At 37.8% G+C, this 23,067-nt stretch overlaps 1 protein-coding gene across 4 annotated transcripts; it reads right to left on the reverse strand.

The window, feature by feature from the left end:
• Nucleotides 1–1,265: 1,265 nt before the first annotated feature.
• On the reverse strand, nucleotides 1,266–22,641 carry hmbox1b (homeobox containing 1 b). Of its 4 annotated transcripts, none has more exons than XM_084431780.1 (10): nucleotides 22,490–22,641; nucleotides 17,153–17,665; nucleotides 15,226–15,311; nucleotides 12,644–12,754; nucleotides 11,184–11,337; nucleotides 10,192–10,274; nucleotides 9,961–10,056; nucleotides 8,096–8,187; nucleotides 7,936–8,019; nucleotides 1,266–2,808 (listed from the first exon to the last, which is right to left on the reverse strand). In XM_084431780.1, the coding sequence occupies exons 2-10, from the start codon at nucleotides 17,662–17,664 to the stop codon at nucleotides 2,665–2,667; spliced, it is 1,362 nt and encodes a 453-aa protein (XP_084287906.1). In that variant the 5' UTR covers nucleotide 17,665; nucleotides 22,490–22,641; the 3' UTR covers nucleotides 1,266–2,664. The 4 variants fall into 4 exon arrangements, with proteins under 4 accessions (XP_084287906.1, XP_084287905.1, XP_084287903.1 ...); XM_084431779.1 differs by having other exon boundaries at nucleotides 8,096–8,190; XM_084431777.1 differs by having other exon boundaries at nucleotides 8,096–8,205.
• Nucleotides 22,642–23,067: the final 426 nt, after the last annotated feature.

Here is a 23,067-nt window from a genome sequence, read left to right on the forward strand (position 1 = left end):
ATTGGCTCTCGACCCCAAAAAAACGAGTGTTTAGGACATAAACATGTTCAGGACATCTCGTTACTCTGAGAACTAACGTACGCCCGCTGGAGGAGACCGTTATCGGCAACACAGGATAGTTTATCTTACAGAAATATAATATATAACACTGACATTTGGATATTTGACTCACCATTGACCAAATGTTTCACTTACTGCACACGTAGTGTATTTTTAGTGCATACTGAGTGTCAGGATCCCACAATTTACCCATTCGTTCCAGCCTGTATCCACTTTTATGTCCTCAAACGCTCGTTTTTTGGGGTCGACAGCTTATGAAAACTTATTTCTGGGTTTCTTAGCTTGTTTGCTGTACACCTTGTCACACAGCAGCTTTTAGGCATTATTCTGTCTTTTGTTAGAAGCAAGAAATGACAAGGAGGCAGCCTCTCGCAATGCAAAGTCAATGGAGACAGTTGGATTGTTCTCCCCCCCCCAGTGGGCGTGGTCTTCAGATTATGATGCGTTGCGCTCTGTCTCTATATTAAAGTGTAGCGCATGTATTTATGATACTAAGCAGGGCAGCCGGTCTCAGAGCCTCAACAGCGCCCCCACAGTTTCCCCAATGTAAATCTGTGGTGAGAAATGGAACTGCAGCGCGCCTCTCAATTGAGGCAGGTTTCAAACTGCCCCGCTTATTTTCACGTGACCCTACATAAACCTTGCTCCATAACCAGATGATATCAGTCGCTTCAGATATGTGTCTGCATCGGGTCAGTAACTAGTTGGGGCATGTCTGTTGTTCTTATGTGGAGTAGCATATCAGACTAATGAAAGTATAAATCATTTAAACAGTCATGTGAATAGCTTTTCTATACAGTAGTTCTGTTGTGTTTGTTCTGAGAATAGACATGTGTGTTCCTCGCTGGAAGTCCTACACAACTCGTGTATTCTGAGGTAATAAATACTACATTAAGGCAATTCTAAGATGACATTCTATGTCTTTCAGTCATCATTAGAGCGCCAACCTAAGCTGAATACCATTACAATTCTGCAAGAAGTGTTTCTGACGTGTTCAGCGATTAGAATATAAAGCGTACAAAATGTTTATCATAAACTAGCGCTAAGACCCAGAATCTGCCCTACCTAAAGTTAGAGCCGCTACTACATTTATGTAAGAAAGAATGACTTAAAAAAAAAAAACATCGCTGCAAGTTTGAGATCATTTACGCAATAATGGTTCTGGCAATTATTTGTTCTGCTCGTTTTTTTTTTTGTTTTTTTTATAAAATAAATGAAGCCCAGCGAGTGAATAAAGTTCTTTTAGAACCTTTTCTGAATACATTAATCTACATTTTGGAACCAAGCTTATGTTAGATGAGAGTTCAGACTCTCAGAATCTCCGTGGCAGCAGAGGAAACATTTATTAGTCAGTCTCTCTTGAACACTGTGAAATTCTGATGTCATTTCACAATAATAATAATAATAATAATAATAATAAAGCGTAGCGTCATTTATGCACTAGAGCTCTGACTGCCGTCACCTTGAGCCAACATTTTAGAGGAATGATATTTCACGTTGACATCTTTAGATCTAAATATCTAAACACAATGAGAACAGATGCTTCGGTCTCGACTCTTTTGCACGTAAATAAAAACATAAACGTTAAATAAATACAAACATAAGAATAATGCTGTAATGCTAATTGACTGTGGGTAATGCTGGACAATAACGGAAGCTTAGCGGTCTGCCGACTGAAGTCTCTCTTTGCGGGTTCATTTAGAGTCTGGGAGACTTGAGCTTTTGCACAGAATAACTTTGCGCGCTTTGGCGGTTATTTAACCATTTCTTTCAAGTTTCACGATGATTAAAATTCAGTTTTTCCCCCGTTGCACATACAAGTTCATTCTAATGCATTTGGGTGAATCTCAAAAAAAAAAAAAATTTTCAAAAGGTATTTTTATGCCAGTTATGCACATTATCCCTCAAAATTGTGGTTTATTTAAATTTATTTTAAATCTGCATTTAAAAAGTAGGAAAAATGCCATAAAAGTATATTTTCACCCCGCATTACAGTAATGATATTTTGCTTTAAAATATGCTAAAACCAATCTTAGCGGTCCTCAAAACTGTGTCTATTCTGTCCATTTGTGGTGAAATGTGTTCTTGACCGTTTTCATGAGATTCACCCAATTGCTGTTTGATGAAACGGCATTAGGAAAGGAAAGTAGAAACATTAAAGCAGTTAGCTGAGAGCATCTGTAGTGGGACTGGAAGAGTTCGTCATGGATCCAGAGCGGAAATCAAGTACAGCTTTGCCGTTTGAAAACGTCTTTTTGCTATCAGACTCACCTCTCTCCTGAGCGATCTGCCTTGAGCTTATCCGTGAGAGCGAGGCGATGAGAGTTACTGGAGCACAGAGACAGGGAAGCACACGAACATTAGACGAGTTACTGGAATGAGGTATGAGGTTTGGGTCAGCTTCTCTGCAAGGGTTCGGGGAAGGCCGTAGGAACAACCTTCCACTTGTCGTTTACTCTGGGTTTGTTTAGTGGTTCAGCAGGAGTGTTGATGGCAGGCGATATTAGAATCTAAAAGCTTGAGACAGAGCGCTGATTTGGTCGTTGCCCCATGAACACGTCTGCGAACATCCACACGTTGATTCTCGTCGTCCTGCAGTCTTGCTCAGTCATCATCCAGTGCCTCTGTTTTGATTTCACTGGCCACGGCTCCCGGACGGGACAGGGCGAGGATGCTGTGATTGACAGCTGCCATCTCCACGGCGAGAGAGATGGGGTCCTGGTGGTCTGCGTGATTGCCGGCGTCATCCTTAAAGAGACAAGTATGTGAATTAGCAACTGCGGCAGTGAAACGTTCAATATCAGGTTACAAAAATACTAAATGTTTTTTTTTGTTTTTTTTATAACCATAAAAACCATATAAAAAAATCCATTACTTGAAATAAAATAAACAAAATTGTTATTATTATTTTTTGCATTTATTATTTCTACTTGGCAAAGAAACATTTCTCATTTTCATGAAACTAAAATAAAATAAAATGAATAAAACTATATCGACATTTAAAAAAAAGATCAAAATGACACAAAAAAAAAAATCTATTTTTCATTTATTATTATTATTATTATATATATATATATATAAAAAAAAAAAAACTATAATAGCATTTCAATTATGCTAAAACTAATCTAAATCAACTAAAACACATTACCAATAATTTTATAGTAGGCTAAAATGTAAATAACACATTTTCCTTTACAAACAAAATACTACATTTCATTGTAACTTTTTTTTTTTTTTTTTTTTTTTTACAATATATTGGTATATAATACTGATTAGCACTTGCATTGGTCAAAATTATATCTACTGTATGTAATTTGTAATATGTGACCCTGGACCACAAAACCAGTCACATGGATAATTTTTTTTATAAATAAGCTTTCCACTGATGTGTGGTTTGTTAGGATAGGATAATATTTGGCCGAGATACAACTATTTGTAAATCTGGAATCTGAGGGTGCAAAAAAAATCGAAACATTGAGAAAATCGCCTTTATCCATCTATGTTCTTGATTGTGCTGCATTCACTCACAAAAATAAATGTTTTATATATTTACAGTAGGAAATTTACTAAATATCTTCAAGGAACATGATCTTTACTTAATATCCTAATGATTTCTGACATAAAAGAAAAATCGATAATTTTGACCCATATAATGTATTGTTGGCTATTGCCACAAATATACCCGTGTGACTGGTTTTGTGATCCAGGGTCACATATTATAAATGTTTACATATTATTATACAGCGATGAGCCAAAACATTATGACCAGTCAAGGTGAAGCGAATATTGTTGATCATCTCCCTAACAAGGCCACATATTAAGGTCCGGATAGATTAGATTGGAAAGTAAACAATCAGTTCCTGTAATCACTGTGTCGGATGCAGGAGAAATGGGCAGGAATAAAGATCTGAGAGACTTTGACAAGGGCCAGATTGTTATGGCAAGGCGACCGAGTCAGATTATCTCTGAAACGGCAAGGTTGTGTGTCGCTCCCGCGTCAATAATGGTGTTGTCTGGTGGAAGTGGCCTCTTTCAGTAGGATAAAGCACACTATCACACTGCACACATTGTTCAGGAAGGGTTTGAGGAACATGATGAAGAGTTCAAGGTGTTGCTCTGGCCTCCAAATTCTCCAGATCTTAATCCAGTTCAGCATCTGTGACCAATAAGTTCAGTCCACAGCGGCTCCACCTCAAACTACAGGACTTGAAGGATCTGCTGCTAAAGCCTCGGTGCCAGAGACCACAGGACACCTTCAGGCTCTTGTAGAGTTAATGCCTGGGCGGGACGGAGCTGTTTTAGCAGCACATGGAGGACCAACAGCGTATTAGGCAGGTGGTCATAATGTTTTGACTCATCGGTGGATGGATAGATTTATGGATTTATTTTTAGCCCCATAAATGTATGTTAAAGGGATGGTTCGGAGTAAATTCAACCTAGGGTCCTTTGCACCATGACCTCGAGCCAAACACCCTCCCCCCAGAAGCCTTTTTTCCCTTGGTCGAACATTATTAAAGTTAGAGCTTATTTAGAGATATCAGCCGGATGGCTTAGTGCAGGCGCTAATGGTTGTATCTCGTAATTTACCCCACTAATAATGCCCAGAATGGCACCAAACTTCTACAGTAGTACAAATAGGTTCTGTACTCATAAAACGAGGCATTGGAAAGTTTGTAAGTACATCAGGAGTTTATTTAAATAACACTTGCCTGATGGCTAATGCTACCGCTAACCCGGACGTCGTGGTCACTTCAGTGGTTTGGAAAAAGCCCGTAAAAGTCCTTTGCAAAACTCACAAGTGTAAGGGAAAAGCTAGTGAATTTATATTATTTTTTCCGAAGTGTTGACAACTTAGTGTTGTTGCAAAATGGGCTTTTCCCAAATCACGGAAGTGACGTTGACGTCCGGGTTAGCGGTAGCATTAGCCATCAGGCAAGTGTTATTTAAATAAACTCCTGATGTACTTACAAACTGTCCAATGACTCGTTTTATGAGTACAGAACCTATTTGTACTACTGTAGAAGTTTGGTGCCATTCTGGGCATTATTAGTGGAGTAATTTACCAGATACAGCCTTGGATCCATTAGCGCCTGCACTAAGCCATTCGGCTGATGTCTCTAAATAAGCTCTAACTTTAATAATGTTCGACCAAGAGACAAAAGGCTTCTAGACAAGGGTGACAAGGGTGTTTGGCTCGAGGTCATGGTGCAAAGGACCCTAGGTTGAATCTACTCCGAACCATCCCTTTAAAGGTGGGGGTAAGTCGTTTTTGAAATATGCTGTTGGCCAATGTTAATGTTTGAAATCAACCCAAACAAACACACCCCTTCATTGCTCCGCCTCTAAAACTCACACTCCAATCCTAACAGCCCTGCTCCGAGTCGGTCTCGAACCCCGATCCCCTGCGAGTGAGTCGAGTGCACTAACAATGACGCTAACAGGGTTCGTACACTTTTTCCAAGGTCAAATTCAAGCACTTTTCAAGCACTTTCCAGGTCCATTTTAAAGCTTTTTCCAGCACCTTACACTACCGTAAATTACATACCAATACATAGTTAAAATTATTATTTAGTGTTTTTATCACATCAAAAGAGATAAACAGCCAAATGTTTCATAATAGCAGAGGGCTGCACAATATTGAAGAAAAATTAGATATGCAATAACTCATTAAATAATGCAATATTCAATATGCAATACAATAATGCTTAAAGTGTGTCTGTCAAATTAACTTAAATTATCTTTAAAATATCTTTAAAATGATATAACCTACACATACATGTTTCACATTCTTTTTGTGATAAGAAAATATCCCTACAATTTCAAGACAGTGGACATCAGTGTTTTACTGTAGCATAAGAACTGTTATTTTAACATCACTGGGGTTTAGGGGGTTCAGGTTATCCTACATTAGGTTTATTTAACAACAGAAACTGATTAATCAAATAAATGTAAAAATAAACACTGCTTATATACTGATTCTTATTAAAGCTACAAAAGTCAGCCAAAACCAGTGAGTGATTTTTTGTATTTTGTTCATGATCCCAGTTATTGCAAGCCGTTGCGATATGCAATTATGCATATTGTAATATATACAGTTGCAATATTTTTATATATTGTGCAGCCCTAATATTTAAGCCAATCACAAGTTTTATTCTTCAAAATGTATCACTAAGTATATAGCCTAAAGCATATGATTAATATACTTTTCATTATATTAATGTCCAAACATTGCTTACCAGATAATGTGATTTATAGGCTGTAAAACTGAAATAATTTCAAATATGAAGACTTAGGATTTGAACAGAAATATTTGACAGGCCTTCCCGTTTTGGGACACATTCTTGATATAGACAAGGTTTGAACAATATCTGAGTGCACAGGAACCTGCCTGATAAATGTATTTCATTGCCAATAACGTTAGCCAATACATTTACTGGAATAGAGCAGTGCAAATATTGCATAGGGCCATCCTAAACCTTACAGTAACAGTATACTACTTATGACACTGACTGATTTCAGTTCAGCAATCAACGACTGTTGTTATGCACTGGGCTAACGTTTGCAGGTTGCACGTTACACTTCTGTAATTTTGGCAATGTTCACTGCATATGCAAACTGCAAATGAACGCGACATAACGGACATGTAATACTTACATTATCACACCAAGTATTCTGTCACTAACGGCCCTTTCAGAGAGGACGCGGACCGCGCTGCGCTATGAAATGAAACCGATATATTTCAATGGCTTGCGCCGCGCGACTCGGACCAAAGCGGAGCTCAGCGAGCTCGCGCGCACGCCGCGGTCAAAGTTTAAAATACTTCAACTGTTGCCGCTGCGTGGCCAATAAAAACGGTGCATCCAAACAACCGCGGAAATCAAAATGAAAACTCTGCCTACTTTTGCTCTGGCCAGCGTAACGCAAATTAATATGTATCTGATTCTGAAGGGCTACATTTTTTTCTCCGTTTAATAAAGAACTATTTCGTCAGAAAGATATTTCTTGTGAAAGAAATAGTTACAAATTCAAGCATTTTCAAGCATTTTATCCAAAATTCAAGCACTTTTCAAACCTTGAAAACACATCATCAAAATTCAAGCACTTTCAAGGATTTCAAGCACCCGTACGAACCCTGCGCTAAACACCGCATTCACTAGCAGTTGTCAGACTAACTGGCCTCCATTACGCACGCAATCCGAGAGTGGATGTTTGTTTATCATAGCAGAATGCTTCACAAAAAATAAAGCGCAGATGATGAACGAATGACAAGGAAGCACAAAAAAATGAACGCACAGTACACAATAGTAATTACAAACAAGAGTTGGTTGTTAGTTGCCAACAGCACAGCAGCTCCAGACACACAATGACACTCAAACCCAGTGTTACTCACATGTGGAGCGAATCCAAGCAACACCCACGTCTGTTTTCAGGCCTTCCCGCTTCGCTCTCTCCAGCGCTGGACATCGTTTCTAATATTAATGCTCTTGCCCAGACACAACCCTTCATTTTCCAGTGATTTCTTCTGAGCTTTTCTCTTTTGTATTGTCTCACATCTCTATTTCTGCAGTCTTTCTTCAGTTCAAATCTCCCTCTTGCTCGTTCTCTCTCCTCCACCATCATACATCTAATGTACAGGCTAATGCTGATTGGCTACACGTTTGTTGTCAACTTCCAAACAGCATATTTCAAAAACGACTTTAAATCTTAATTTAATTTGTGGCCATTTTTTTACTCGCACTCTCTGACCCTTAGAATTCAACAAGCTTGTTTTTGCTTCTGTACCTTTAAGACTTTCTTTAGGAGTGTTTTCATGTAACTTGAGCTTTGATTATTTAAAGTGTGTGTGTGATGTGCTTCATGTTTTCACGTGATTACCTGTGTTGGCGAGGTGGGCTCCAGACGGTAGTAACCAAAAGGTTTGTTCAAGCTTCTCTTTTCAAAATAGGTAACATCACAACCCTGTAATGAAATCCGAGTAAAGATCAGCTCTAGCAATTGTGTTAGGTGATGAATCCGAGTCGTCTGATTCTCTCACCTGTTCGTTGTAGTCGTTAGCGTCGATGTCGTCACTGTTGGAGTGTCCACCGGGACTCTGCACATCTATCCCGTGGCTCTCCAGAATCGTGGCTTCTTGGAAAAAAGACCCTGTCATGAAACATCTGAAACTCTTTAAAAACCACTAAGTGACCACAACAAACGAATATCAGCAAACGAAACCAGTAAACTCCTGACAAATTTGACCAAGTTTCTTCGTTAAGACAATTAAAAGGGATATTTCACCGCTGGAAAGATGAATGTGTATTTAAATTGGGTCATTTATAGCCGCTTTCCGACCGAAGGAACCTTTTCACAGTTCCTAGAACTATTGGCTAAAGTACCCGGATGTCGGCGTGTTCGCACCGCAGGAACTAGGAACGATTTTAGTTCTAGGAACTCCATTTGGAGGAACTAATTTAGGTCCTACTTCAGAGTAGGGTCTAAACCAGCACTATAGGAACTACCCGTGACGTTAGTGTACGCTGATGACCGAACGCACGCGGAGCACCAGCACCCGCCATTTTTAAAACAGCTAGAATGTAAACACACAGATTATTTACTCCAGAAACTAACTATACAAACATGGAAAACAGTGATAGATGGGCCTTTAAAGCTTTATGCTGAAGAGAAAATCCAACGCAACTTTGAGGGGACCAAGCCAAACATGATTATGTTTATCTGCCCAGCTAGCAACACTGGACATCAACCACACGGCATAGGCTAATAACCTTTTTTTAATATACTGTCTACTTTCTATAACAGTTCTATCTAATAACATATTAAACAGTACTGTTAGACAGATCGCTAACTAATAAACACAGAGAATGCGAGCATTGTTTGCTCTGGCGTTCTCAGCGCCGCCAAAATAAAGGTCCGTCGCGCCGTCAAAATAAAAGTCGCCGTGCTTGCGTCACTCCCTTACCCCTCTAACCAGTTCCTATGGCCACTTTGCCAGTGCGAATGCAAACAGCAAAACCGAGTTTGGGGGAGAGTAATTCTTAGAACTGTTTAGAAGTGGACAGTTCCTAGAACTAAGTTCCTGTAACTACTTGGTCGGAAAGCGGCTAATGTAGTAGAAATGTGAAATTATTTTAGAAGTTGGAGCCTTCTAGACTGAGAAATCCAGAAAATGTATTTTTGGCTTATGTGGATGAAAGACAACAACTCCCAGAATGCACTTGCTTCGCTGCCCTACGAGGCCCAAGCCACGCCTACCGGTTACAGAGGGCAGTATCGGGAGAAATGATACAGCTAGGCTACTAGTCGACTCGAAACTGAAAAGACAGCGTTTTATCGTGAGATCCCCCTATGGGCGGGCTGAACACATGCGGAACGAGCTCCTCCTACTGGCTGGAGTCTCTCGCCTCTGATGAAGCTAAATGATGATTTTTGCGTCATCTGAGGTTTTTATCCAGACACACAATACAGAAATCTCTCGTCTCAGGGGGACATGAGGGAGGGAAGCACGGCCATTCGAAAATACTACCGGGTTTCTACTGATACAAAGCTCAATGCTAATCGGTGAAGTATCCCTTTAAGTTGTTTCAAATGTATTTACTACATATAAATCAGGGTTATTATAGTTAACTAAAACCATAAAAAATTACTTGAAATAAAATAAACACAATAATTATTATTATTATTTTTCTACTTGGCAAAGAATATTTCGCATTTTCATAAAACTGAAATAAAATAAAATGAATAAAACTATATCGACATTTTTTTTAAAAAAGATAAAAATGACAAACACTACAAAATTTTTCAATTACTTTTTTTATTATTATAAAAAAAAAAAAAAAAAAAAAAACTATAATAGCATTTCAATTATGCTAAAACTAATATAAATCAACTAAAACACATTACCAATATTGGCCCTCCTCTTGATCTCTTTGCGTCGATTGGCAAACCAGTTGTAGACTTTTAAGGACGTTACTCTTTCCAAATCAGACAACTTCTTTCCTAGGCAGGAAAAACAAGACTGAAAGGTCAGAGATGATTGTGATAATAAAAATGCAACCGTGACATTTATCTGTTGCACTACAAATGAAGTACAGTAACACAGCTGTGCAGATTCAGACACTCAAGCGTTTCTACCTGGTTTCTGAATAACAGCATTGCAGGCGTTGGCGATCTCCTCTCGTTTGGCTTCATCTGGATATTGATTATCACTGAAATAACTGAGGAGAGAACAAAACAGATTATTTCAAACGGACTGCTTCCCTTTCTAAACTATAAATAGCCTATAGTTTGCTGGAACAGCCTGTTTGTTGGCATGATTTGAGTTAAATAAGGGAATTTTATTATACTGTTGTCAGATTTTATTCCTAATTTGAAGTGTTACTGAGACCTAACACTGACAGTTTTTCAGACATTTCTCTCTCTCTCTCTGCGTTTCCATTACCCTTCAAATTGCGCAAATTGAAGTGTAACACGTCAATTTCGCAAAAACTCCCATTTATCGCAAAAAAGTTTTTCCCCTCGCATGAGGAGGTTTTTCAGGCAATTCGAAAAAGAAATATTTTGCAAAACTGCAATGGAAACCGTTTTTTGCGCATTTACGGGTCACCTGACGTAGATGACAGGGTGTGTTTGGACAGAATACGAGACGGAGTTCTTTAATAAATTCATATAAGACAAAATAATTACAGGAATAATGGATTCTAAACCTCAAATAAAGGCCACAATCAAGACCTCGAAGCAGAAATGAGTGAGAAACACCCAGAAACTCCTCATATGTGCCGCTCACAAGTATAATAAGGGTCGTTCCTTACCATTAATGCTTGGAAAACACACACACACATCTCCTTCCATTAATAATAATGGCTAGTGCAGTGGCTGGGATATAGTACATAAACCTACCAATGTCCGTTGCCATGATTTTTGGAATGATTTTACTTATCGCGAGAGGAAAAAATTAAGTTTTAGTCGCATAACATCGGTTAATGGAAACGCCGTCATTTCGCAATAGTTTTTTGTCGACATTTAGAAAAAAAACGTAAAAGTTTTGCGCAAATCTGTAATGGAAACGTGCCTTTCTCTCTCTCTCTCTCTCTCTCTCTCTCTCTCTCTCTCTCTCTCTCTCTCACCTCTCCATCACAGCAAGACATTCCTTCCTCCAGGTGAACCGACTGCCTCTGCGCAGACGAAAGCTCCCGGGGGCGGAGCTTATGGGGGGCGGAGTCTGACGCCACTCCATCTCATCCAGAGATACAGGCGTGGGTCGCATATTCAGTGTGGCACCTGAAAATAGACATGTAAGGGGTTTTTTTTTTATGTTTCTGAAAGAAGTCTCTTCTGCTCACCAAAGCTGCATTTATTTCATCAAAAATACAGTAAAAACTGCTATATCGTCTATTTTAAAACTTAAAGGGTTAGTTCACCCAAAAATGAAAATTCTGTCAGTAATTACTCACCCTCATGTTGTTCCAACCATGTAAGTCTTTCGTTCATCTTCGGAACACAAATTAAGATATTTTTGATGAAATCTGACAGAATTTTGACTCCTCCATAGGCTTCTATGTGACCGAAACTTGCTGGCCCAGAAAAGTTATTAAAGAGATCGTTAATATAGTCCAAGTGACTCCAGTGGCTCAATCTTAAGTTTATCATGCGACGAGAATACTTTTTGTGCGCAAAAACAAACAAAAATAACGACTTTATTCCACTTTTCATTTCCTTCTCTCTGGGCCTCGTAGTGTTTTTGCGCTGCGCGTCTGTGTTGCACGTCATCACGCATCACACACATGACCGGCGTCGGCCAATAGTGAGCCTACGTGGTGACGTGTAACACAGACGCGCTGCGCAAAAACACTACGCGAACCAACTAGAGGTCCAGAGAGAAGGAAATGAATAGTGGAATAAAGTCGTTATTTTTGTTTGTTTTTGCGCACAAAAAGTATTCTCGTCGCTTGATATACTTAAGATTGAGCCGCTGGAGTCACTTGGACTATATTAACGATCTCTTTAATAACTTTTCTGGGCCAGCAAGTTTCGGTCACATAGAAGCCTATGGAGGAGTGAAACATGGCTCAGATTTCATCAAAAATAGCTTAATTTATGTTCCGAAGATGAACGAAAGACTTACATGGTTGGAACAACATGAGGGTGAGTAATTACTGACAGAATTTTAATTTTTGGGTGAACTAACCCTTTAATTTATTCCTGTGATCAAAGCTGAATTTTTTTTCAGCATCATTACTCCAGTCTTCAGTGTCACATGATCCTTCAGAAATCATTCTAATATGCTGATTTGCTGCTCGAGAAACATTTCTGATTATTATCACTGTTGAAAACAGGATTCTTTGATTAAATGGAAAGTTCAAAAGAACAGCATTTATTTAAAATTTAAATCTTTTGTAGCATTATAATTATAAATGTCTTTTTCTGCCACTTTTGATCAATTTAATGCATCCTTGCTGAATAAAAGTATTAATTTCTTGCAAAAAAACCCCCCTCAAACCCTCAAATCAGCCTGTGCTTGGATTCAACCTTCTCTTTGTGGATCTACCAACCTACAGTAAATTCAAAGCGAGTGAAGTTTGTTAACCTGGCGTGGTCTTCTCAAGCTGGTACCAGCGGTAGAAAGCTCGCTTCTTCTGTTCGCTGAGATCTGAGCCCTGCTGGAGGAGCCAGTGAGAGATTCTGCTCTGACTGATGCCTGACACAGAGAAAGACATCACAAATCAATAACAAATTAATGCGCTGGTTGATGAAAGAATGCTCAGAATAATGACCAAACGACAGCTCGTCTCACACAGAACATTCATAATTCTATTTCTGTTCAGTAATTATGATTAAATCTATTGCACATTATTGTTCTGTCCTCACTAAAAGCAAAATGCTGTGAAGTCACAAAATCGTAGTTAATCAGGACGTCGTGTTTAATATAAAGCTGCGTGGAACAAGATAAATCGATCTAGACGTTTGTTGCAGTTGTGGTTCTTCGGGAACAAAAACTCAGATTTATCTCTTGCCACATCACACCTGTTTAGGACATTATATATAGTATATTATATTCTATAGTATAGTATATTCCAGTTTCAAAACATCATCTGTGACATGCTGTCAATTACCACAGACAATCATTTAGACTTCGCTTGTACAAATAAAGCAAACGCCCCAATCTCCGCTCTACACTGTCCTTAGCCGTCCCAAGTTCACGTTAAACCACGGCTTCACAGGGCTTATTGCTTTTATAAAACAGCTAGTCCATAAAACGATTTATTTATACAGTGGCACAGTAATACTGATGTAATGAGGTCACAGGTGTATGTTTGTAGAGTCTTCAAACGCGGCTCAACCAATCAGAATCATGGATCGGAACCATCAGTTTTATAAGTGTTATTTGAGCTGTGAAGTCTAAACCCTCTTGTAGTGCGACTTCTGTTCTTGGCAAATAAACTTCTGGATAAGATGAGTGATTATATCGCACTACAGGCGCCAATGCTAAGGTTTTTTTTTACCAAAGTATTGTGTTTTTTTCAATACTTCCACTGTATGATTTAAATATAAATTAATACTAATACCAGGCACTGGTCAATTGTTAAGATTTTGGGCTATAATTTTGCTTCATCTTCTTTCAGACTAGTGGAAAGAAACAAAATAAGTGTTTATTTTATTACATTATCTATTTACGTCTGTAGATTTCGTCTTGGATTGAATCTGTAGATTTTTGCGTCTCTATTCTGAATGTTTTTACAGAGGGATTTCTTCATATATCATTTGTCTGATATACAGCAATCTAACATTTTGATGAGTATGACAGTATTTATTTATTTTTGATAAAAAGAGATATCCAAAATCCCCTTCGTATAATGTTCAGATTTCTGTTCTGGCTTTTTTATGCAAATGAGTGCATATTTAAGGCGAGACACGGCAGGCAAAAACATCGTTTTTTTTTTTACTGGTCAATCTTGAGATTTGGGGATATTTGTCTTCAATAACATGTCTTCTTTCAGACTTGTGTTGAAAAAAAGTCCGAAATACACATTTAGGTCTTTATTTTATTACACTTTGTCTGTTTGCGTCTGTAGATTTCTCATAAATTCAACAAAAGTTCGCGTTCTTAATCAACGTGCTGCTCCGCGATCTCTGCCGTCAGCCTGTCATCAGAAGCACCGTTAGGAAGCTCTCTCTCTTGTGTACAATCCTGTCGGATCCAAATATGGTCATTTCCTTTTTATCAGCAACCAATCGTGAAAGTAAAAGGGCTGAATGCGCAATCTCATTGGCTGATGATAAATCTTTAAAGCCCGTTTTCTCAAAATGACCTTTCTCTCATACTCCAAGTACGAAATCTCCACTTCAGTAGCACCTATATACACCAAACTTTCCAGTCTTGTACCTAGCTATATTATGAAGACATTTACAGAGGGATTTGTAAATATATTATTCCTAGCCTGATTTATATAACATTTTATTCCAAAAAACATGGCGAAAATCATTTTTTTAAGGCTATTGACAGTATTTTCTGATTTACAGGATAACAAAAGTAGATATCCATAAATCCCTCTGTAATTTTTTCCCCATCTAATATGTGAACACAATGAAAAAATAATTTTTAACCTGGCTTTATCCAATACTCAGATATCGTTTTTTTAAATATATGCAAATTAGTGCATATTTGATTAGATATTGCCTGATTTGCATATTTAAACATTAAATTACAGAAAACTTGTAATACTTTTTTTTCTCATCTTAATGTAGGTAATCAACTGGGAAAGTTTCATGGTGATATCTGCTAGTTAAAAATTTTACCCTATTCACCTGTAGTGTCTCGCCTTAATCGGATAATGCATCATTTGCATATTTTACCAACATTTCTGAAAACTTGTAATGCAAAAGTAATGAGGCGACTTTCTGCGTACGCTTATACAAATCATCTATAAGAGTTGAGTTCTCTTTCACATCTTCTTGTGCTTGAACGCTTAAAATTGCTTGAATGTTGAAATTAGCAAGACTTGAAAGTGTCCTTATAATGAGTCCTTATTGCTTGTGGCTGTTCTTCTGAAATTGTGTGTATTTTAATGTTGATTCCAGTGCGATGTCTAGCCCCATTTTTGTATGTGCATTACTGTAATTGTTGCATGTTTTGTACAAATTGGTATAATAGTGTGATGACAGACTGACCTGTGACCTGCGCCACCACAGCCTGAGAGATGCGTCTGTTGCCCAGAAAGGCTTTGATTTCCTCCTTCACCAGGGTGCTGTCCCGCCTGCACACATGACGTATGTGAAGATTATCAAACTCATCGCAGACGGTCTCAGAGCAAAATGACTCTGTTTACACCTGGTAAACACAATCACTATTTGATAAGTGTTAAATTCAGGTCAGGTTCAGAGTGGTTTTGACCCACAGTCCCACACCAGAGATATTTTAGTACCACTGAGATCCTATTATAGTTTCTCAGTTTGCAGTATAGCCCTTATGCGGCAGAGAAACAAGCGTGCAGCCATCTTTATAACTTATGTGTCTGAACCTCTGTTTTTGCGGTTGCTCTGTATTTCTATGGCATCGCTGTCGAAGAGTAATTCGCTGGTGAAGTGGATTTACTTCTTGTCCAGTTCAGGAAAGTTTTATGATCATTGTAACGTTTGAAGCGGATATTATGACAAATATCAGTAGACCGGGGAGATGTTAAAATGAGCGGTTCGTTCATAAATCCGTAAGATCTTCCCTTCATGCTGTGGAAATATAAACCGGAAGACTGTTGCTTTGACAAATAGCTGAAATAAAATACGTTTGTTTTTTTGGTTCATTCATCTCAGGGCTTTAGACTGCAACTAAAATGGTTGCAAATATATTTAAAAATAAATAATAAATACATTAAAAATATATATTTTTGTATTATTATGTGCACCTTTTCTTATTTATTATTTAAAATCCATATAGGTCAAACACTAGTAATACAAACAATACTTTTTTTTAAACACACTGTATATTCCCTATTGTTAAAAAAGCAATAATAAATATTTTAAACTTTTTAAATTAAAGGAGCATTGCGTAGGTTCTGAAATTTCTAACAGTTACTGACACCAGTGGCCGTTAGAGGAACTGCAGCCAGTCTCATGCTCGTTCTCGGTGCGCACACGCTCGTACGAGCACGACCGCAGCAACCACTGACGGCTCATCGAGATTCACCAGCATAATGTTTGAGGTAAGAAAACACCATTTGAAAACACTACCGATTGCCGCTGCTTACTAATGGCTGCCGTGCCGTACGGATATAAGCCCAAGTAGACGAGAACGCGCATGACGTCACATTTTGTGAATTTTCGCGCCGATTCGGGCCCGACTCCTCCACACACAATTGAGCCTACAGGCTGATAGAGGCAACCGTGGTGGACAGTCAAGGTGTCATTCTTTTTATTACATCATGGTTGGCTCATACATGTACAAATGAAAACTCTATCTTAAAGATTTTTTTAAGTAAAAACCTACGCAATGCTCCTTTAAGAGTAATTCGCTGGTGAAGTGGATTTACTTATTGTCCAGTTAAGGAAAGTTTTATGATCGTTGTAACGTTTGAAGTGGATATTATGACAAATATCAGTAGATAAATAGCTGAAATAAAATAAGTTTGGTTTTTTTTTGTTTTTTTTTTTGGTTCATTCATCTCAGGGCTTTAGACTGCAACTAAAAAGGTTGCAAATGTAGTTAAAAATAAATAATACATACATTAAAAAAATGTTTTGTATTATTATGTGGAACTTTTATTATTTATTAAATCCATATAGGTCAAACACTAGTAATACAAACAATACTGTGTAGAACACACTGTATATTCCCTATTGTTAAAAAAGCAATAATAAATATTTAGAACTTTTTTTTTATATAAAAACATATAAAGTCTGTTATTATTTAAGTTTTTCAGTTATTTTAGTAAATAAAGTTAGACTAAATGAAAATGTTGCTTTGACAATTAGCTAACATAAAACAGGTTTAAGGTGTTTTTTTTAGTTTTTTTTTCAGTTAACGTTCATTTTATTTCCAGTATGAAAATGTTGTTAATGTTGTGAGTTTAGGTTAACTATAATAACCCTGACCCGCACTGACCTCATGAGCTCCTCCACCTTGTCGTCTATATCCAGGTCCTCCTCTGACCCCTCCAGCCCGTACGACCTCATTGCCGCCGCACTGTTGACCGGGCAACGGTTGGGTGATAGTTTCCCATTGGGTGTGGCCGCCAAAGCGTCCCGCCCATTCTGGACCATGGCGACCAGAGACACCGGCGATGGTAAGACGGCGGGCGGAGATGTAGCATAACTGTTGTTGGGCGATGGTGATAAGTTACCGTGGAACTGTGTCTGCGTCGCTGTGGAAGTGGTGGAGGAAGTTGCCAAAGTGGCGCTGCTAGTGTTATTTGAGGTGGGTGTAGTGCTGGAGGTGGTGGCGTTGGAGTCCGACGGTCCGCGCCGGCCGAATTTGTCCCCGTGCTCGCGGTCGAGTCGCTCCAGGGTGTCCAGGGCGTGCACGATCTCAGGTTTGGTCATACCTGTGCGCCGCAGTCTCTGGAGCAGGTCGATCTGTTCGATGGTGAAGCGTGGCTCATCTGTGTAGTGAGACATTCTGATGGGACACAGAAGCAAACGTTATTGCTGATTTGCAGCTCAATATACATGTGCATGAATGGACATTATCGGAGAAGAAACAAACAGAAGCTACACTGTGAGTCTGTGAACTGTATACTGTGTAGTAGTACATACTGCATGCTCCCTATTGTTAAAAAAAGGTACAAGAAATATTATTATGCAACAATATTGACACATTAGCACGATTAAGTGAGTGGAATCCAGTTAGCTTCTAAGTTAATCTTATTTGATGTATTAAACCTATACTGGCCATCCAGTAAGTAAACAAACCCTTTAAGCTTTCTGAACAAACAATGAGTCAAGAAATTAAAAACAATGGAGCCGATGTTGCTTCTGGTTCATTCGTCTCAGGACTCCAGACTGCAACTAAAATGGCCGCAAATGTATTAAAATAATAATAAAATACATAAATACTAGGGCTGTCAAGCTATTTAAATGTTTAATCTAAGTTATTACATGATTCATTTAATTAATTGCACATCAAATTTGGCTCAGAAATAACCCCCAAAAGATTATTTAAAGTCATTATTGGGTTAAACGAGAAAGAGACATTACAATAAGTTTCTTTAGAAGAAGAAGAAGAAAAAAAAAGTGTATTTTATTTGCTTTAACATATAATTAATAACACATTAACTTTTAGTCTACAAGGGTGAGTATATAACAGAATGTACATTTTTGGGTGAACTATAGCCTTTAATGTTTTTTTTTTTTATTAATATGAAATGATAAACAACAGTTCTGCTCTGACTTTATAGGTAATATTTTTGAGCCTATAATTGAGCAAAGGCGGACAATATTGTGTTTAAAATAAATATCACATTTGCACTCGTGCTATTCGGGACAAAAACAGCACTCGTGTGATATTGCACTCATTACTCGTGTGATATTGCTTAATATATCATGATATACAGTGCTATGCATAAGTGAATACACCCATGCTAAAGTTGACTAAAAAGAGGAATAAAAAAATCATCTTTTGGAAATTGAACTTAATGCCTTAATTTAAAAAATGAGGAAAAATCCAACCTTTAAGGACACCAATTTTCTTTGTGAATGAATAATGTATCGTAAATAAATAAATGTTCTTCCTTAAAATACAGGGTGCATAAGTTTGGACACCCCTATGTTAAATTCCCATAGAGGCAGGCAGATTTTTATTTTTAAAGGCCAGTTACTTCATGGATCCAGGATACTATGCATCCTGATAAAGTTCCCTTGGCCTTTGGAATTAAAATAGCCCCACATCATCACATAGCCTTCACCATACCTAGAGATTGGCATGGAGTACTTTCCATAAGATCATCTCTCAATGCAAATCAAACTAGCTATTAGGCTAACTGAAAAAAAACCATGCCAATCTCTAGGTAATTAAAATAATTATTTTATTTTATTATTTTAACTTCATAAACAATAATAAATAGGACATATTTATGTATTATTATTATTATTGAAAATACATTTGCTACTTAAAATCCATATTGGTCCCAAAAAAAAAAATGATATGGTGCACTAAAAAAGCAAAGTGAACAGTATGCAACAATAAATATTTTGCTCGTCACATTCAAATGAGTTGTTTAGAAGTAAAAAAATAATGTATGATGTTGAAACTAAACCTAAAAGAAGAAACAATGCTATTATTATATAAAATTCATTACTTAATAAGTATAAAAACTATTTTTAAATCGAATTGCCGTCATCACGAGGACTCTTTAAGAGCATCTTTGCTGAACCTTAAAGAAAGGACTTTTAGACACTGGATCTCTTTAATAAAACATTCACAAATGACTCTTTAAAGGCATTAGTTACTGTTTAAATGATATGAATCAATGCAAACGACTCACTCAATTACTGAATTGTACTTATTGAACAAGGTACCAGCTGAGTTAACAGAGTCACTTGTTTCACAACGTTAGAAACAGAAGGTCGAATGCATTGCGAGTTTTTGTTATTTTTTTTAATCAAGTGTTTTGGTTTTCTTACTGTGAACCACAGACTTTCTACTGCATATTTTCTTTCTAGAATAACAGGAAGTATACGCTATTCTGAACAAAGCCCACAACTCACTTAGATCTTAAGACAAATTCATTTTAATTTCAAGCGTTCCGCCATCTCACGGCAGTCGAGTTATGATGATAAAAGCAGGATTCATCTGACCTACTTAAAATTCTGTTTATCCAAGACGGCTTTCATCAGCAAGCACGAGCAATTACTGTCGCTGTTGTCAAGGAAACCATACCACCCAATGACGGATGAGTACGGAGTTTATGTAACTCCAGATTAAAGCGCAGAATGCAAATATGGAGCATGTTTTGTTTAACCTCCTAATCTAGAGCGCATGGTTTTATATTAAGCTAATAGTTAATCATGGGTATATTAATACCAGGCAGTAATAATAGATGACTAGCCAACCAGGTTACAGGTTACATTTTAACCATGCTCTCACTTATGCTGAACATAAACTGCATGTTAAAACTATTAATTTTTTTTGCTATTTTATCATCTGCCAAGTAACACGAGCAATAATAATAATAGAGATGCGTGACTACTTTATTTTATCTTCATGCTACAGTTCCCAGAAAAAATGGATGGAAAGGTTAAAAACAAACTGGTGACCCAGAGCCCTTGTGGCAACTTAGTAACTCCTATAACTTAACCAATCCCAGTTGCGCTGCTGGTTTGCTGTGAAATTCCTCACCGATGTGGCATTATTCCAGACCTACTATATTTGCACAGGTTAACCGTTAACCTTGCACAGCTGGAGCCAAAGCACTTGCCGCTAAAAATAAAAAAAAAAGGCTCAGTGAGCTCTTGTACTGCATAATTGCTTCCACTTAGATCTCAGATGATCCTTATAAAAGTCTGAGATAGGAACGTGGCGGGTTTCTAAAAATACATCGCTGTGAGGCTTTGACTGAGACAGAAATTGTGTGTGCAAAATGAAAGCGATACGGCGTTCCAGTGTGTGTCATGCATGCGATCCTTCTCTGACAGGGGGTTTCACCCATACGCCCTGCTGCATTAGTGCTCGTGTGGCGCTCTCAAACGCGTAAACCCTGCGCTGGAGCATTAACCACTGCAGGCGTTCACTGCGGGGCTCTTTAGACCTGCACCGCATGCACACGTGCATCAGCTCATCTGACTGCATCCAGGCAAGGCAGGTTTATTTATATAGCAGCACATTTCATACACTATGGCAATTCAAAGTGCTATATATAGAGAGACAAATCACAACATAAAAGCAAGGAAAATTCAAAAGCTTTACATATTAGAGAGGTGTTATAATAATCACACTATGGCAATTCATAGAGCTTTGCATAGAAAAGACAAACTAAAAGCAGGGGAAATTAAAAGTGATAAATGATTCAGTTATACAATGAATTAAAATAGTATTAAAAGTCAGTATTCTTATGTGGGTTTTCATATACCGTGGATAATCTGAGCCCACCAGACTAGAAATCTGTACCAATCCAGACCAGTGATCTGTACTAGTCACCAGTGTTCCCATGACCGCCATGTGTCAATCCCTCTCAAACTCCACCACAGAAAGGTGAGCACTTGCTCACAAGTCAAAGGAGTTCACTGAAAGCTTTAAATAATAACCCACATGAGAATCCATGCGCCCTTATTCTTTTCACTTAATGCAACACAATTCTGCAGGGTGGAAAATGTGTGCGTTTTTGCACTATAAAAACATATTTGTTTGTTCTGACAACAGATCAACATCAGCCATGTTCCAAAATCGAACAACAAATAGGAGTATATTATAGTAAACTGTGTGTAAATAATTATTCATTTCAGCAACTAGTTTGAGAGTTATGGTTTGGCACGCTTACAGACTTAAAACATGTAAATCTAACCTTTAAACCCTGCAATACCTAAAACATCACAAGTTAATATACACTGTCAAAGGGAACACATTAATTTTAACTGCTTACTTACTTGCTTAGTGTTTGCAAATGACCTCCAGAGTATAAAACCTGGAGTTTTGATCAATTTTAGCATGCAAAAGGATGTATCCCTCTCTTTTTCCATGCATCTCTCTATACGCTCCTCATATCCTCAGACAGACACTGGAAACTGAAGTTATGAATGCAGATCAGAACAACTCCATGCAGCAAACTCATGATCAATGAGGATTATTGACAAATCACGTTCATTTAAATCTGTGCATTGCATTAGAAAGCCCATTTAAAATAGGAATATTGTCTAAATGCATGTCATATGATTGTGATAAATGCACAGATCTACGCCCTTCGTCTCTATGCATGAAAAATAACTGCTTATCCAGCATTAGAAAAAGACAGCCAGCGTGCACACGAAATATATCTTATTAAACATGCGCTTATAAAGTAACTCAAATGGGGTATTTCAAACTATATAAACAACAAGTTTTGCATGACTCATTTGTGTCCTGACCTCTGCAAAGAAACACCACAAGGGTTTTAAATAACAGCACGTATAAATATATAAATCTCAATGGGCTATTCGCATGATTGTTTATGAATATTCAATAGTACATATGAAGAATATGCATACATAAATACATGAGTTCAGCACTTTCACACTGGGAAAACTGGCAAAATAACTAATTAATTGGCGATTATATTACTTTATAAACTATCTAGACAGGTAAACAAGCCTATCTCGATTTAAGCTACATGCATATGCCGATTAAAATTAAACCACGAGGCGCGTTGTTAACAAGATAAACAAAACGAACTAAATTATCCAGGCGGCTAGTTAGCTTAGCACGAGCCAGCACAAAACTGACTGTCCTCAGGCATAAGATCCCGTTTCTTACCTGTAATGAGGAAAATACACAATATCTCAGCGCAGCAGATCATTTAATGCGCTCTGTCAGGTGATGAAGATGATATTTTATGTGATGTTGTGAGGAAGACTCGCCCTGACTGACTGACTGACTGTCTTTGTCTGACTGACAGCAGCCGTGCTGACGTCACGCCGCACGCCTCGGAGAGACGCGGGAAATGTAGTTCGTTAATCGCGAACGCGCCGCCATTTTCACAGACTGTGATGACGCGTTTAACGGTCATGAGCATCGTAAAGCCTGCAACGGTTTTTATATTTTAATTTTTTCATAATTTTTTTTTACATTTATAACACTATACTTATTATTATATTACCTTTGCATCAAATTAAAAAAGATTACGGTGCTGTGAGTGTTTCAGCGGAGCTGTCACTGGGAGAGACGGTAAATCTTTCTCTCTCTTTTTTTCTTCCTTTTTTTTTTTAAAGTTGTGAAAACAATGTTGTGCAGTTTTTCTTTTGTCATTTGAGCAAATGGGAACACAACAAATATATTTAATGTTTAACTTACCCAACTATGACGACCGCGGGGTTTTTTCGGTTCCTTGCCAC

Source organism: Rutilus rutilus, assembly GCF_951802725.1.
Source record: "Rutilus rutilus genome assembly, chromosome: 15".
Taxonomy (NCBI): Eukaryota; Metazoa; Chordata; class Actinopteri; order Cypriniformes; family Leuciscidae; genus Rutilus; species Rutilus rutilus.